This window comes from Tupaia chinensis, unplaced genomic scaffold, assembly GCF_000334495.1.
Source record: "Tupaia chinensis unplaced genomic scaffold, TupChi_1.0 Scaffold139072_1, whole genome shotgun sequence".
NCBI classification, from domain to species: domain Eukaryota; kingdom Metazoa; phylum Chordata; class Mammalia; order Scandentia; family Tupaiidae; genus Tupaia; species Tupaia belangeri.
Window position 1 is genome coordinate 783,383 of NW_006198962.1, and position 17,626 is coordinate 801,008.

The 17,626-nt window shown below is 45.3% G+C and overlaps 1 protein-coding gene across 5 annotated transcripts in view; it reads left to right on the forward strand.

Annotated features, from left to right (window-relative positions):
• GRB10 (growth factor receptor bound protein 10) overlaps positions 1 to 17,626 on the forward strand; it is a 203,241-nt gene that overhangs the window by 62,256 nt on the left and 123,359 nt on the right. For 2 of the 5 annotated variants that reach the window (XM_006161791.3, XM_006161793.3), the window contains one exon: positions 1,190 to 1,286. The exons of 1 other annotated variant lie outside the window; for it this stretch is intronic. In XM_006161791.3, coding sequence (XP_006161853.1) covers positions 1,236 to 1,286 — 51 coding nt within the window. In that variant the 5' untranslated portion in view covers positions 1,190 to 1,235. Of the gene's footprint in view, positions 1 to 1,189; positions 1,600 to 17,626 lie in introns of those variants that run through there. 2 more of the 5 variants (XM_006161792.3, XM_027765633.1) reach the window with 1 other exon arrangement.

Sequence of the window (17,626 nt, forward strand, 5' to 3'; positions counted from 1 at the left end):
CCTGGTTAGCCCCTTCTGTTGGTTCCCACCCATTCCTTTAGGGCTCAGCGGCCTATTCAGGGCTTGTTCTTTTGTTCCTTTATGGGTGATTTGCAGGATTTTGGCAAAACACTGTCAGAAAATACAATTGGTGGTTAATTTTACAGATTCGTGTTGTTCCTTTTCCTCTTGGCTCGACTATCATCATGGTCTAGTTGTGTTTCTGTTCAATTGTCGGAAAAGTCATGCCACGTTTTCTGTGCAAAAATGTATCATGTCTTTTCTGATGACCCAATATATTGAGAGTTTGTTAAGCCTCCTGTAACGAAGTCCCACAAAATGGAGTGGCGCAGACGATAGAAACCTATCCTCTCTCAGTTCTGGGCACTGGAAGTCCAGGTTCAAGGTATCTGAGAGGTTAGTTCTGTCAGAGGCCTCTCTCCTTGGCTTTAAGATGACGTCCTCTTGTCCTCTCATGGTCCTCCTTCTGGGTCTGTGTCTTCATCTCCTCTTCTTATAAGGACACTGTCAGATTGGATTAGGACCCAACCTGGTGACCTCATTTTAACCTGTTTAAAGATCCTGTCTCCAAAAAGTCTCAATTTGAGGAACTAGGAGCTAGGGCTGCAGCTTGGGAATTCTGGGAGGAGATTGTTCAGCCCAGGTGATTTTGCTATTCGGATTGGTAGAATGAATACCCCAAATGTTATGGTGCTTCTGGTGTTGTGCCGCAGGGGTGAGCGTCAACGAGGCATGTCCGGCTTGATGTCCTCAGAAACTGGGGTTTGTTCTTGACTGTGTTTAACACCTGGCATTCAGCAGCCCTGACCCCAGCCACACGCAAACTGTTTTCAGGACTTTTTGGGGATTGAGCTGCATTCGTGTTTCCTTAAGACTTTCCCAAAGTCTCCAGGGTGTTTGTTGATACTACAGGGAAAATAAGGCCCAGCAGTTCAGGGCAATGCTGAGAATATCTGCCAACCTTAATGGATCTGATGGCCACCTCCACTGGATGCTCAGTATCTCACGAACCCTGGAGACCTCAGATGCTCCTCAGGGCTCTCTAACTGGTCTCCTCATGTTAGAAGACAGCTGGCACCCTACCGAGAGCCATCCCACAGCCTCACCATTGGTGGCCACAAGTTGACACATTTAACCGTGGTGCCTGTGCGTTTTTCTTCTGGCTTCTCACAGTCTGTCTTTATTCTAGGTGCTGCACTGCAGTAAATGCAGTTCGAAGAAGTCGGAAGGAACCGATGGCTTTAGCTGGCTGCCCAGATTCCTTTTTGCACCATCCCTACTACCAGGTACGGATGAGCATGCACATCTGATTCTGGCCAGTGCACACGTGTCACCGACAGCCGTGGACCAATCCTGTCCCTCGCGGGTCACCAAAGAGAAGCAGATGCAAGTCCCAAGATGCAGAAAACCATGCACGTTCTTGCCTCAGTCTTGCTTGGTTTGCTCTGTGACATATTGTAGTACGCTCGTTGGACCACGCATCCTTTCCTGAAAGAGTTTTACGGTGTGACAAGCTTGCCTACCTGCCAGTACTTGGGATTTGGTGTTTGGAACAAAGCAGGCTCTGATTTCACCTCCTGCGTCCTAATACTCCAAATGGCAAGTTGCAATGGTGGTGGATACTGGGTGGTGCAGCTGGAGGTGTGAGCTTGCAGGGGGAGTATGGGACTGGAACAGCAGGTAGTTTCTTGATGGGGGCTTCTTGGCCCAATGTCCTCTGCCTGTTAGAGATGGAGGCTTCTCTACCGACTGGTCCTTCCCTTCTCCGGGAGCCCTGGGTGGGCTTACAAATTTATTTCCATTCCATCGGTTTCTCTAGCTCTTATTCTTGGGCTGCTTGAAAAGTTTCATTGGGGTTTCCTTCATCTTCTCTGAAACAGATTTTGTTTTCAACTTTTACTTTGAAGTGTAGAGGGATACATTTTAAAGGGCTGATCTCTGGTTCGATAGCTGTGATTAGTGCCCTGTGTGTTGAGTAGACCCAGGAAGCAGGCCCTGAGCTTTCCTGCAGGGCTCCAGCCTCGCACAGCAGCACCTCCCGCCTGCACCACCGAGGCCAGTCCATGAAGTATTTAAAAAATCACACCTGTTATGTGACGTCAGGCTGGAATTTTCCACCTGTGGTGTCCTGATGTCTCTTAAAGAGGTCTAGATTTGGGAGTGTTTTGCATGTCAGGGGTTTGGATTAGGAAAGCCCAGCCTGTGGATCATCACCATCCGGCCAGAGGATCCCTTTGTTGCTTATCTCTTCCTTGATCAGACTTTTGCACTTCTTTGAATTTTTTTTTCTCTGTCAGACTGCTAAGCCTCTTTTTAGCTCAGCAATGAGAATTTGCCTACTGCATCATGACTGCAAAAAGACGTCTTCTCAATTGTTTTTTGGTATCAAAGTCAAGTAAACATTCTAAGAAAGACTGAAGATTAGGAATACTGTTCACACTTTTCCTTTCTTTCTTCCTTTCTTTCTTTTTAAAATTTGTTGTAACAGAGAGACAGAGAGAGGGAAAGTGAGAAGCTTCCCCCCGCCCCCGAGGGGGGGAGGATTGCCAAGTTGCAGTTCATTCTCCTCCATTCTCCTTTTGGGATTTTGGGCATGCGCACATACAAGCCTGACAAGTTTTTGAAGCCACCGGGTCTGGGACTTGAAGCATACAGTCAGTCATGTGGGACCAGTCACCTTAACCAGCCTGCCATTGGCCAGCCCACAAATACTATTTATTCTTACCATTGATTTTTGACACTAAGCCAAAATCACAAGCCAGAGAAGAGGACTAAAACCTTAGGGGACTCTTGGGACCAGCAGGTGGCATGGTGGCTAAGGTGCTGGACACTCCCACATGGCCGACTGGCGTTCGAGTCCTGAATCTGGTGGCTTCTTTCTCAATTCCTCTCTCTCTCACCCTCTGTCTCTCTCTGATCAAACTAAAAATAATAATAAATGAATAAATAAATAAAATAAATAATTATTAAAAATAAAAAAAACCTTAGGGGACTCTTAAGTCTGGTGGCGACCTATGGGTGTTTAGTGCATGAACTCCAGTAAAGACACCTGCCACAGGTGTAATCATTTCCTTGTTCTCCAAGAGGCTGTGGTTACCTCCCCGCACTGATCAGGTGGTGGGGCCCAGTTCTTGCTGGACCTCGGCTGCAGGCCTCCCTTCAGCTTGCTGACTCGCCCTTGGATCCCAACAGCTCGGGGGCACTCAGGGCCCACATCTGCCTGGAGTCCCTCTTAAAATGCTTTAGCAGTGTTCTCCTCAGAGTGTGCAGGGTAGGCTTAAGGGCCAAATGACAGCACGGGGAAGGGGAGCGACACACAGGCGCTCGTGGTTTTCTCCCTCCCCTCCCCTCCCACTAGCATTTTCCGTTTCCTGCTGGTTCGCACAGCCATGGCAGAGGGACCAAAGCCAGTCAGTGCCTCGCTCTGGACTAGGTAGGTGTCTGTGAGCACAGGCGCCTTTGCCCCGGAGCCCGGAAGCTGGGCAGGAATGAAGGAAGGAGTGGCGAGGCACCCCCCGGGAGACTTTGTCATCCTTTGAGGAAATGCTGGATGCTCTGCGGTGGCGTTTGAAGGCGCAGTCTTACTCTGTAAAACTCCAAGAGCAGGACTTGGCAGCACTTCTCCTGTGTTCCTGGAAAATTAGATGACAGTTCCAGAATTTCTCAGAAAATAGGATGATTTACAATGGATTCCAGTCTTGAGTAATCTGCAATTATAGCAATTAGATACATCTCCGGGGTTTTATAGAGAAACATGTCTTCTTAATATCTTCAACTTACAATTAATTTTCTAATTCTAGTTGTTCCCTAATAACTTTGGCTTGCGTTAGACATATGGGTCAGTCAGTGAGTGACTGACATGTGACCTTTTGTGTGTACACAGAACCCCCGAATTGACACGTGACTGTAAAGGTCTATACACAGTATTGAACTTTGCTTTAAAAATAAAATGCTTGAATGTAAATCCTGTATAGATTATTTACTATTGACTATCCAAAAGCAATATTTTTATTTTCATAATTTCCTGATTTCTGAATTTAAAATGCATGCATGTACTAGAAATGAAGCATCCTAGAGACAGCCTCAGTGTGTGGTGAGATGCGTACAGCAGTGTTAATGCCCGTGAAGTTGGTCCAGTCCTAGGGTAATGCTTGTTGCAGTTCCATTTCAGTGTTGTGTCCCCACACTTGGAGGTGACCAACCTGCCTGCTGCCTGCAGAGTTCTGCAGGACCACACACCCACTCATTCATGTAGGATTGTGGCTACTTTTGCATTGTATCAGCAGATTTGGATAGCGTTTGGCTTTTTGTGGGAAGTTGGCTGACTCCTGTTCTGGAACACTCATGTCCAGAGTGAGTCTTTGGGATGCAGAGGCCTCCTTGTACCTGTGTGTCTCCTCCCTAGCTGCTGGGGACGAGACCGCTCTTGCTGATCACATGCAGCGTTAGATTTTCTGTTGGGTGCCCCGGATTCCTACTCAGTGTCTGGAGCAGCTGCAGGATGACATCATCCCTGCTAGTCTTGATTTGGGATCAGTCTCTGAAAGTGAATTTCATTCCCAAAGTCTGTCATTGTTATGTTTTCTGTCTTTCTTTTTTTTCTTCTTACTTTAAAGCCAGAGAGTCCTTCTATAGCTTTTTTTTTTTTTTTTTTTTAAGATTTTGTCTTGTTTTGTTTTGCTGTAGGGCACGTGGACTTGCTGGAGAGACAAAGACAGAAAGTGAGAAATCACCTTGGTGGGAGGTCCATGCTGCAGTCCCTTCTCCTCCGTTCTCCTCTCAGGATCTTGGGCACACACACACATGCACCCGGCGTGCCTTTCAAGCCACTAGGTCCAGGACTCAAACCTCAGTCGACAGCGTGGTAGTCTGTTACCTTAACCACTATGCTACCTGCTGGCCTGTTTTTAATAGTACATATCCACACTTTGTAAAAAGATTTGTTTCAAAAATTGTTTCTTGAGAAAGAGAGAGAGTGAGGGATAGATACCCAGAGAGAGAGAGACATAGGGGGAGATTATCAGCACCTCCAGCAGGGGCCCCACTCTGTGACCCACCCCAGTCTTAGCCAGCCTAAATCATAGGCAACACATGCCCCCACCTGGCATGTAGATGGTGGCCCCAGAATGCGAGCCTGGGACCTCCCATGTAGGTCCAATTGTGCCACTACTGTGGCACTTTCTGATCCTGCCCACGGAAGTTTTATTACACTGTATTTAGCAACTTTTTTGACAGTCTTACTCTTATACTTGAGGTGGGAGGATGCAAAGATCATGTGAAATGTCCCTTATTTTTATTTCATGTGACTGTTCCATCTGATGGGACATTTACTTAAAATGGGTTTCCAGTTCATTGAAGACTGAGTTTGGATATAGTATATTATAGCGCTGTCTTGTGAAATAAGTTAGGCAGTTTCTAAACGTGTTGAGTCTCCTGTTTAGCTGTTACTTGTTTAAGTGCTCTGTGCATTTCTTCTAGTTGTAGCATCATTATGAGAATTAGAGGTCACTTATACATAGCCCTTGGCATTGTGCTTAGTAAAAGACCCTTAATTAATAAGAGCCGCCATTTTGATCAGAATTACAAGGTGAGCTGGCTGTCTGATTTTTTTTTTCTTTTAAAAAAAATTTTGCCAGAGGGCGCATGTGCTCATGGGGTGGGCAGGGGGTGGAGAGAAAGAGAGAGGGAGAGGAAGTACCTTCCATGGGGAATGATTACACTGCAATCCCTTCTCCTCCATCTCACCCTTCTTTCAGGATTTTAGACACACGGGTTCAGGTACATTCATTGACATGTCTTTTAGGCTACCAGTCTGGGACTTGAACTGCACAGTCAAGTAGGATCTAGAACCTTAACCACTGTGCCATTGACTGTCCCCTGATTTTTTTTTTTTTTTTTTTTAGGTTTTTGCCCTAGGATGGATACACTCACTGAAGAGAGATACACAGAGAGAGAGAGGGAGAGGAAGAGAGAGAGAGGGAGAGAGAGAGAGAAATCACTCCCCAGAGGGGATCATCATGCCACAGTTCCTTCTCCTCTATTCTCTTGGGATTTGGGGCACTCACGCACATGTGTCGCCGTTCTGTTTCAGTGCTGTGTCCCCACACTTGGAGGTGGCCAACCTGCCTGCTGCCTGCAGAATTCTGTCTCTTTCTCTCTCTGGCAAGTGTACATGCCAGAGAGCTTCCAAGTCCCAGAACTGGTAGCTACCAGTTCTGGGACTTAAACTGTGGGTTGGTCACATGGGAGTCCGTCACCTTAACCACTGTGCCACCTACTACCATCCTCCCTTCTGATTTTTTAAGAAGTATAAAATTACTTTAAGAATATAGGATTTTTAAGTTTTTTTTTGCAAAACATATGTCTAGTTGAGATTATAGCCTTCACGTTTTTGAGATCACAGTGGAATAGTCAACTGAAATAGATTTGGAGGCTAGCCCTATAGTTCAGTAATTAAGGGAACTGGATCCCACATGGACCACTGCGATTGAAATTCCAACCTGGGTGACTTGAAAAACTCACTGGGCACGTGGATGTGCATGCCAACAGGATAGAAAAATGGAGGAGAAGGGATCGTGGTATGACCATGCCCCACTGGGGAGGTGCTTTCTCTCTCTCTCTCTTTCTCTCTCTCTCTCTCTGGATAGTGTGTACACTCTCAGACAACTAGTTAAAAATAGGCTTGGTTTGGGAAAACATAGCTCACTAGCCTGGCAGCTTGCTGTTAACTTGTTTTATTTATTGGAATCTTAGGTAGTTAATGATGTCTTAGTAAGTAGTGTGTGTGCTTTTATACTTTCTGTAACTTACAGCATCAGCTGGAAACCCCATCTTTCCATGTTCTGAATAACCCTGGCTAGTTTGTTCATTTAGTTACCACGTTAGGTTTTGCAGCTGATAGGCAGATCATGCGGGATATCAGGGTACAAGATGAACAGAATGCCAACCCTACATGCAAAGAAATACCTGGCCCCAGGAAGTAAACAGGTGCAGAACTGTGAGAACTGTGGGTCATCATGTCCTAGGATGTTGTCAGAGGTGTGCTTCATGAAGACAAGGACAGGGAGGGTGATGAAGTGTCTGTTTGCGTCATTTCCCGATAGAACTGTAGAGCGCCTGTATTCCGTAGCCTGCAGGCTAAGCATTCAAGGGCAGCAATGAGGAAACGTCTAAGCACTGTCTGTGTCCTTGTCTTTTTTTTGGGGGGAAGGGGAAGAGCTATTTACTTATAGGGCATGTGCACTTGCCAGAGAGAGAAAGAGACAGAGAGACAGAAAGCTAGAAATCACCCCAAACCAAATAGGACGGCCATATTGCAGCCCCTTCTCCTCCATTCTCCTGTCAGGACTTTGGGCACGCACATGCACAAACACGCTCATACACATGCGTGCACGCCCTTTATGAGTTTCAAGACACTGGGTCCAAGACTTAAGAATCAATCGACTATGGGGGAGTCCAGAGATATAGCCATTACACCATCTGCTGGTCTCTGTGTCCTTGTATTTAACCCTCTACCAGGTCCATCAGGAGGGTATCTTCATGATACCCATTTTATAGATGAGAGAAGCAAGACGCATGCCACGTGCTGGCCATCACATCAAGGACACACTGTTGTGACCTTCCTGCCTTAGCCTCCTGGGTCACTGGGATAGCAAGTGCATGCCACAGTGCCTGGCTTTTAGGTTGCACCTCAAATGGAACCCATGTCTATGCAGTTCCAGCCTGCAGAGCAAAGCGTTTGTCAGCACATTCCAACACCGCTGGGCCATAGCCTCATTGTTGCTCCTTACAGGCCCTTTGAGGTACTGGTGCCAGGAGCTGGCCAACAGACCTTTGTGTCTAAGTGTCTCAAGGATCCAGGGGCTTGTGAGCCCATGAGTGTCATTCCAGGGCATGAGGCTTTGTCTGACTAGAGGTGCTGAAGAATAGTTTTCATCAAGGCACCAGGTTGAGTATGCTAACACGGGAAGATATTGTCTTGGTACCTGCTGATGTTGAATAAGGTTCATAACTTAGGAAGGAAAGTTTTGGGATATAGACATATTTTGTGACTTCATTGGTGAAAAAAGAAGGGCTTGCTGTAAACTCTGTCTGTAGCTTATCAGTACCTTCGTATATTTTAAGTTAGTGTTGCTTGTCTTTCCACACATGGTACAGGTTTATTTCTGTACAGTCATGTGACATGTGAGGGCATTTGGGTCAGTGGTAGAGTGCGTACACAACAGTGGCTCCTCTGATTCTAATAGACGGGCCAGCAGGTGGCAGGATGGTAAAAGCAGCTGAATCCCACATGACCTACTCTGTAGTTCTAGTCGTGGACACAGCAACCAGAGAGAGACACAGGGCACATGTGTGTATGTGCCCAAAATCCCAAATGGAGAAATAGGAGGAGAGAGGATTGTGGTGTGGCCATCCTCCTGGGCAGTGCTTTATTATTTTAACTTCTCTCTTTCTCCAGTGAGTGCAAATGAAAAAAAAAAAACAAAAACAAAAAAACGTAAATAGGCTGTACCATATGGCTAGGTGTGTAGGAGGCTGTACCATCTAGCTTTGTGTAAGTACACTCAGCGTTGTTCACATGAGAACAAAATTGCTTAGCAATGCATTTCTCAGAATATATCTGTCTCTAAGTGATGCATCCCTTTATATGTGTATAGGTATGTACACACACTTACATATTTTTACATCTTCTCTTGCAAACATAATTTCTCTTTTTAAGTTAATTAATTTACTTTACATTTATGCACTGGCGCAAATGTAATTTCTTTTGGAGACAGTATTAGAAGCACATAACCTGACAACTGATTCTTAGCTCCCTTGCTGTTGTTGAAGCTGGAGTAGTCCTATGAATAACCAGACCACTGCTTTTCTTCTTTTCATTTATTCATTTATTTATTTTAGAGAGAAATTTTTGCTATAGAGTGTGTGTGTTCACCAGAGAGACAGAAAGCAAGAAATCACCCCCAGGGAGAATGGTCGTGCCACAATCCCCGCTTCATTCTCCTTTCGGGATTTTGGGCTTACACGCACATGTGCCCAGCATGAGGTTTAAGCCACCTGCTGGTCCTTTTTTCAAAAAATATTTTTTAAGAGAGTTTTTGTTTGTATGTTTGTTTGTTTTTTGCTGTAGGGCATGTGTGTTCACTGGAGAGACAGAGAGACAGAAAACGAGAAGTCACTCTCCAGGGGGATGCCCACACTGCAGTCCCTTCTTCATTCTCTTCTCGGGATCTTGGGCATTCACACACATGCACCCAGTGTGAGTTCAAGTCACCAGGTCTGGAACTTGAACCACAGTCATCTATATGGGTTACATCATCTGCTGGTCTCCTTTGCTTTTCAATTATGTAAGAGTATGCATATGTCTGATTACAAAGAACAGTAAAGACTTCCCATGTTTCTCCCCTTGACTCCCCTTTCCCCAACCCCCCTAACAAACTGGGAGTCTCTGTTACCTTGCAAATTGAGAGAGGAACAAACATAGAATTTTTTGCCAGGACTTTTCCTACCTCATCTCACTCAGGAGTCCCAGCAAACTATTTGAAATGGGCATAGAGTGTGTGTGTTCACCAGAGAGACAGAAAGCAAGAAATCACCCCCAGGGAGAATGGTCGTGCCACAATCCCCGCTTCATTCTCCTTTCGGGATTTTGGGCTTACACGCACATGTGCCCAGCATGAGGTTTAAGCCACCTGCTGGTCCTTTTTTCAAAAAATATTTTTTAAGAGAGTTTTTGTTTGTATGTTTGTTTGTTTTTTGCTGTAGGGCATGTGTGTTCACTGGAGAGACAGAGAGACAGAAAACGAGAAGTCACTCTCCAGGGGGATGCCCACACTGCAGTCCCTTCTTCATTCTCTTCTCGGGATCTTGGGCATTCACACACATGCACCCAGTGTGAGTTCAAGTCACCAGGTCTGGAACTTGAACCACAGTCATCTATATGGGTTACATCATCTGCTGGTCTCCTTTGCTTTTCAATTATGTAAGAGTATGCATATGTCTGATTACAAAGAACAGTAAAGACTTCCCATGTTTCTCCCCTTGACTCCCCTTTCCCCAACCCCCCTAACAAACTGGGAGTCTCTGTTACCTTGCAAATTGAGAGAGGAACAAACATAGAATTTTTTGCCAGGACTTTTCCTACCTCATCTCACTCAGGAGTCCCAGCAAACTATTTGAAATGGGCATTATTATGGGATTTCAAACAATTTGTGAAAGAAAGTATTAAGGTACAAGTTTATTGTTGTGCAAAAATTGAAATTCATGCATGAGTTTTTCATAATATGCATTTTCCATATTTTTTAACCCTCCTATTACTCCTATTTACCTGTTGGGTCATTGAAAAGTCATGCCTCGTTTTTGCATTGAAAGATACCATGAGTTTTCCAACAACAAGTACAGTGAAACCAAGACTCAAGATTTGCCCAAGATTTAGCCACTCTAAAGAGCAGAAGGCACCGACTTTAATCTCAGTTCTCTCTGACCCAACTCCGAGTCCTTTTCCCCTCTTCCCACGTGGTACGGTGTGAGATGTTGATCACAGTCTGTTTCGTCTTCCCTTTCCCTGTATACCATTCTGGAATGCTTCTGTTGTGATATCTTCATAGGATACTGTCCTGGTCTAGGTCTTCCCAGACCACATAGGTCCTCAGTTGTGAAGGCCCTGCAGGGTGTGTTCTCAGAGCTGGGTCATTGGGGTTGCAGGATAGTAGAAATGTGTGGTGTCTAATTTGCAGTTAATCCCCACTGACCTATTTTTCATCCCCATGTTGTATTTCTTATTTCTAGAGGCTGGGTTTGGTCATTTTATGTTTTCCATTTCTCTCCTTATCAGGCTCATGCTTTCCTTGACCTTCTTGAATATAAGAAACATATTTATCATCATTCTTTTATCATGGGTCTTACTTTCTTTTCATGCCTGGTAACTTTTTTTTTTTTTGAGAGTTTTTTTGCTATAGGGTGCGTGCGCTCGCCAGACAGAGAGAGACAGAGAGAGCCAGAGAGATAGAAAGCAAGAAGTCACCCCCCCAGAGGGAATGGTCACACCGCAATCCCTTCTCCTCCATTCTCCTCTCGGGATCTTGGGCATGCACGCACGCTCACGTGCCCAGCGTGAGTTTTAAGCCACTGGGTCCGGGACGCGAACCACGGTCGACTATGTGGGAGTCCAGAGACATAGCCATTATGCTAACTGCTGGTTCCCAATGCCTGGTAACTTCTGTTTGGATGCCAGGCATTGCGACTCCACATGGTTGGGTGTTGGCTTTTTTGTGCTGGCTTTTTGCGTGAGGAGGGTATTTTTTAAAAACTTTTTTTTTTTTTCCCCCTGCAATAGTTAAGCTTCTTAGAAACAGTCCTTTTGAGGCTTCCTTTAAACTTTGTTAACTGGACTTAGAATCATGTTTAGATTGAATCTCAGTTGCCTTCACCATTGAGGCAAACACCCTTCTGAGTCCTGCTGGATGTCCCATCTGTACGGGGGATTTCCATTTGGGTTGGTGGGAACACATACTTTTCCCCACCTTCTGGGATCGTTCTGCCTAGATTTTTCTGGTGGTCCTTCCCTCGACCTTGGTAGCTTCCTTTAATGCATGAACTCGTCAATACTCATCTAAAAACTTGCGGGGAAACTCTGGGATCTTCAGAGTTGTCTTCTATTGAGTTCTCTCATCTTGGCCTTGATCTCCCTGAAGACCCCTCGGTTCTGTTGGAGACCGTCTTTCTTAGATTATACAATGGACATGCTCTCCAGACCATGAAGTGGACACTGCTAGGTCTCATCTCATTTGTCTTTTCTCTCAGGAGTCACTGTCTGGTGCTGCTTATTGCCCACTGTGTGTTTACTGCTTGAGATTTTTAGTTATTTAAAGAAAGAGAAGGAACATCAAATCCCTGATAGTCCATATTGGTCAGAAGTGTTACTCGTTCATAGTTCTAGGAATATATTAGCCCTCATCCAAAGTTCTAGGAATATATTAGCCCTTAGAACATACTGTATGATATACAGAATTGCTTTAAGAGAGAGAAGAAATTGAGAGACCCTGTGGTCCAAAGTCTCGATTTTATAGATAAAGAAATTGGCCCAGAGGAAATTGTTTGCTCAGGAACATGCAGTTTGTCACACTGGCAGTGTGTAAACATTTTGCGCGTGCCATAAATAAGGTTTTTCATATTTGAAGGATGAAGTCTATTTTTGTGGCCCACAGCAAGGTTGGGATCCAGCCATCCTCCCTGCTATAAGGCCTGATTGAGAGTTCGATCTTGTAGAGAAAAGTAGCTCTTTGGCAGAGGACTGAGTTTGTCATGCCCTGGCATCTGTGCTATTCCTTCTTCTTCTTTTTGTTTTCTTTACTATTGGGTCATCAGGAAAGTCATGACGTATTTTTGCATAGAAAAATATGGCATGCCTTTTCCACTGACCCAGTAGTTTCCAGAGCGTATGTGTCCTGTCCAGAAAGAGAGAGAAAGTACCCCAACCCCTCCTGAGGCTTGGTCATATCATAGTCCTTTAGTCTCCACTTCTCCTTTCTGTTGGGATTTTACACATGCATGTGCACGTCCCTGGAGTACTTTTAATAACACCAGAGTCATTCAAACCAGGATCGGCCATGTGGGACTCAACTCCTTTAACTGCTGCTCTGTGGTGCCTTGTTACTATTAAATTTTTAGGCTTATTTATTTGTTCTCAGACTGAGGAATACCAAGATACAGCACTCCCGCGTGCCATAAATAAGGTTTTTCATATTTGAAGGATGAAGTCTATTTTTGTGGCCCACAGCAAGGTTGGGATCCAGCCATCCTCCCTGCTATAAGGCCTGATTGAGAGTTCGATCTTGTAGAGAAAAGTAGCTCTTTGGCAGAGGACTGAGTTTGTCATGCCCTGGCATCTGTGCTATTCCTTCTTCTTCTTTTTGTTTTCTTTACTATTGGGTCATCAGGAAAGTCATGACGTATTTTTGCATAGAAAAATATGGCATGCCTTTTCCACTGACCCAGTAGTTTCCAGAGCGTATGTGTCCTGTCCAGAAAGAGAGAGAAAGTACCCCAACCCCTCCTGAGGCTTGGTCATATCATAGTCCTTTAGTCTCCACTTCTCCTTTCTGTTGGGATTTTACACATGCATGTGCACGTCCCTGGAGTACTTTTAATAACACCAGAGTCATTCAAACCAGGATCGGCCATGTGGGACTCAACTCCTTTAACTGCTGCTCTGTGGTGCCTTGTTACTATTAAATTTTTAGGCTTATTTATTTGTTCTCAGACTGAGGAATACCAAGATACAGCACTCCCGACAGGATCTTGATGCTGTGATCCACCTTCAGCCTCAGCTATCCAGGATCATGGGGTCACACTTGCTTGGGATATTCAGGAGACCTCAAGGCATGAACCCTGTACTGTCCATATGGGTCAGCCTCTCATGGTGTCGTGTACGAGTTGCCAGCTTTGTACAGAGTTCCATGGGAGATTCAGCCTGAAGTCACATCTCCTTGAACATCTGCACTTTGACTGTTACCCACGCCCTTCAGCGTGTTCCTAAAGGGTACTAGACTCTTTCCTCCTCTGTGCCCTCTCTCACCTGCCTTCTGAAGAGCAGTCATACCTGGTACAGCTGCACCACAGCAACCTGGGCTGGACCCAGTGTTGTCCCAGGCTGGGTCTCTGGACCGTGCCCCGCTTACCTTATTCTCTTCCAGGTTCTTGGCCATGAGTTGCTGTGTACCTCTGCCCCCCTAGTCAGAAGTGTACAAGAGGCACCACCTTGGAATATGGCACAGTGAACACTGGGGCCTTTGCCTGGTCAACCAGGACAGTGAAAACTATTTCCAGACTCTGAAATCGGTGCTGAGAATGTTCAAAGAAGAGTTGCCTGTCTTTGTTGCGCTAGCCAGGGCAGAGTATGGTGAATCATGTGTCTCCTTGTGCCCCTGGTGGGAATCGACCCTGTCCCAGTCGATTCTTCCAGCTGCACATGGTTGGTTCTTTGGTTTTAGTGTAAATGCTGAAGGAGATTGTGACATACAAAAAGCAAATGGGAAGTTTGAAGACGTTGGTTTCAACATGATGTCCACAGGGAGGCCTCAGGATTGTGATCCCCACTGTAGAGAAGGAAGCTGAAGCTCAGAGATGGGAAAGGACTGTTCCCACAGCTGGTACACTGGGGATTCAATTCTCACTTTTTTACGTGGGTGTTTTTATTTGGAGTCTGATGATGGGTGCCTGGATTCCCTTCGGCTCCATGCATTCTGGTCCCTCCTTTGAGTCTCCCTGAGGCTCAGCCTACGTGATGATGTCTATGATGTGGGAGCTGCAAGTGACAGAAGTAGGAAGTGTTCGGGGGTTTGGGTGGGGGACCCTGTAATCATTCCTCTGTTTTCAGTACTTGGAGACATCATTGGCCTGCATTTCTAGAGTCAGAATCCAAACACTTATTCCATTTGGAAGTTCACTGTTTGCTTTCTAACTATACTCATATTCTGCTGAGGACAGAAGTCTGATCACTTTTTCCTATTTCCAAAATCCTTTCCAGAGGGCCTGAAGACAGTCACGCCCACAAACATTAAATGATGTTGAACCATTCATGACAGGACTCCTCCTACATCCTGTCCCTGGCATGGCATCTTTGCAATGTATATTAAGACTCCTTCTTTCAGTTAAAGTCCATTTTTTTGCTGACCTCAGCAAACCTTCCTTTGCCAATCACCAACCTAAAAATTGTAAAATCCATCTATAAGCCACAAGCCCTCCTGACCCATCTTTTTGAGCCAGACCAATGGAAAAACTCTTTACTAAATTCGAAACTTTGTCTCTCACTCTCTAAACCAAATAAAAGGAACCTCCATTTCTGAGCACCCTGAGAAAGGCCTATTTACCTTTCTCTAGGCTGGTCACACATACTCATATTTAGAAATATACTGCGTTAATTATTATTTCTGCAGAGGTGGTTATTTCTGGCAATAGTACTTTGGCAATCACCTTGTAGGACTTTACAAGTCGTGGTTGTCAGCATTTTTGAGTAAATAGTTGGGGAGTTGGAAGATGGTACGGTGGGGTGGTAAATTGCTTTTGTCAGACTGACCCACATGGGGAGTTCCCAGGTTGACATCTGGAGACCTTCCTGTCCTGACTAGGCACCTATGTGCCCATGATCCAGGGCTGACTGGGGATAGGGGCAGATCATGGGATTGAGACCCTTTAAGGGTGCCTGTCTGTCTCTGTCTCATTCATGAAAGAAATAAGGAAACTTTTTAAAAAGTCAGTAGTTCAGGGGCCAGCAGGTGGTGTGCTGGTTAAGGCGCTGGACTCCTGTATGGTCGTTGATGGTTCAAGTCTTGGACCTAGCAGCTTGCTTTCTCATTTTCTCTCTCTCCCTTAGGTGAGTATACATGCCCTTTAAAATTAAAAATAAAAATAATAATAATAACAATTTTTTTAAAAAGTAGTATAGCAATTCTGCATTTTTCTGAGTCCTGCTGGATGTCCCATCTGTACGGGGGATTTCCATTTGGGTTGGTGGGAACACATACTTTTCCCCACCTTCTGGGATCGTTCTGCCTAGATTTTTCTGGTGGTCCTTCCCTCGACCTTGGTAGCTTCCTTTAATGCATGAACTCGTCAATACTCATCTAAAAACTTGCGGGGAAACTCTGGGATCTTCAGAGTTGTCTTCTATTGAGTTCTCTCATCTTGGCCTTGATCTCCCTGAAGACCCCTCGGTTCTGTTGGAGACCGTCTTTCTTAGATTATACAATGGACATGCTCTCCAGACCATGAAGTGGACACTGCTAGGTCTCATCTCATTTGTCTTTTCTCTCAGGAGTCACTGTCTGGTGCTGCTTATTGCCCACTGTGTGTTTACTGCTTGAGATTTTTAGTTATTTAAAGAAAGAGAAGGAACATCAAATCCCTGATAGTCCATATTGGTCAGAAGTGTTACTCGTTCATAGTTCTAGGAATATATTAGCCCTCATCCAAAGTTCTAGGAATATATTAGCCCTTAGAACATACTGTATGATATACAGAATTGCTTTAAGAGAGAGAAGAAATTGAGAGACCCTGTGGTCCAAAGTCTCGATTTTATAGATAAAGAAATTGGCCCAGAGGAAATTGTTTGCTCAGGAACATGCAGTTTGTCACACTGGCAGTGTGTAAACATTTTGCGCGTGCCATAAATAAGGTTTTTCATATTTGAAGGATGAAGTCTATTTTTGTGGCCCACAGCAAGGTTGGGATCCAGCCATCCTCCCTGCTATAAGGCCTGATTGAGAGTTCGATCTTGTAGAGAAAAGTAGCTCTTTGGCAGAGGACTGAGTTTGTCATGCCCTGGCATCTGTGCTATTCCTTCTTCTTCTTTTTGTTTTCTTTACTATTGGGTCATCAGGAAAGTCATGACGTATTTTTGCATAGAAAAATATGGCATGCCTTTTCCACTGACCCAGTAGTTTCCAGAGCGTATGTGTCCTGTCCAGAAAGAGAGAGAAAGTACCCCAACCCCTCCTGAGGCTTGGTCATATCATAGTCCTTTAGTCTCCACTTCTCCTTTCTGTTGGGATTTTACACATGCATGTGCACGTCCCTGGAGTACTTTTAATAACACCAGAGTCATTCAAACCAGGATCGGCCATGTGGGACTCAACTCCTTTAACTGCTGCTCTGTGGTGCCTTGTTACTATTAAATTTTTAGGCTTATTTATTTGTTCTCAGACTGAGGAATACCAAGATACAGCACTCCCGACAGGATCTTGATGCTGTGATCCACCTTCAGCCTCAGCTATCCAGGATCATGGGGTCACACTTGCTTGGGATATTCAGGAGACCTCAAGGCATGAACCCTGTACTGTCCATATGGGTCAGCCTCTCATGGTGTCGTGTACGAGTTGCCAGCTTTGTACAGAGTTCCATGGGAGATTCAGCCTGAAGTCACATCTCCTTGAACATCTGCACTTTGACTGTTACCCACGCCCTTCAGCGTGTTCCTAAAGGGTACTAGACTCTTTCCTCCTCTGTGCCCTCTCTCACCTGCCTTCTGAAGAGCAGTCATACCTGGTACAGCTGCACCACAGCAACCTGGGCTGGACCCAGTGTTGTCCCAGGCTGGGTCTCTGGACCGTGCCCCGCTTACCTTATTCTCTTCCAGGTTCTTGGCCATGAGTTGCTGTGTACCTCTGCCCCCCTAGTCAGAAGTGTACAAGAGGCACCACCTTGGAATATGGCACAGTGAACACTGGGGCCTTTGCCTGGTCAACCAGGACAGTGAAAACTATTTCCAGACTCTGAAATCGGTGCTGAGAATGTTCAAAGAAGAGTTGCCTGTCTTTGTTGCGCTAGCCAGGGCAGAGTATGGTGAATCATGTGTCTCCTTGTGCCCCTGGTGGGAATCGACCCTGTCCCAGTCGATTCTTCCAGCTGCACATGGTTGGTTCTTTGGTTTTAGTGTAAATGCTGAAGGAGATTGTGACATACAAAAAGCAAATGGGAAGTTTGAAGACGTTGGTTTCAACATGATGTCCACAGGGAGGCCTCAGGATTGTGATCCCCACTGTAGAGAAGGAAGCTGAAGCTCAGAGATGGGAAAGGACTGTTCCCACAGCTGGTACACTGGGGATTCAATTCTCACTTTTTTACGTGG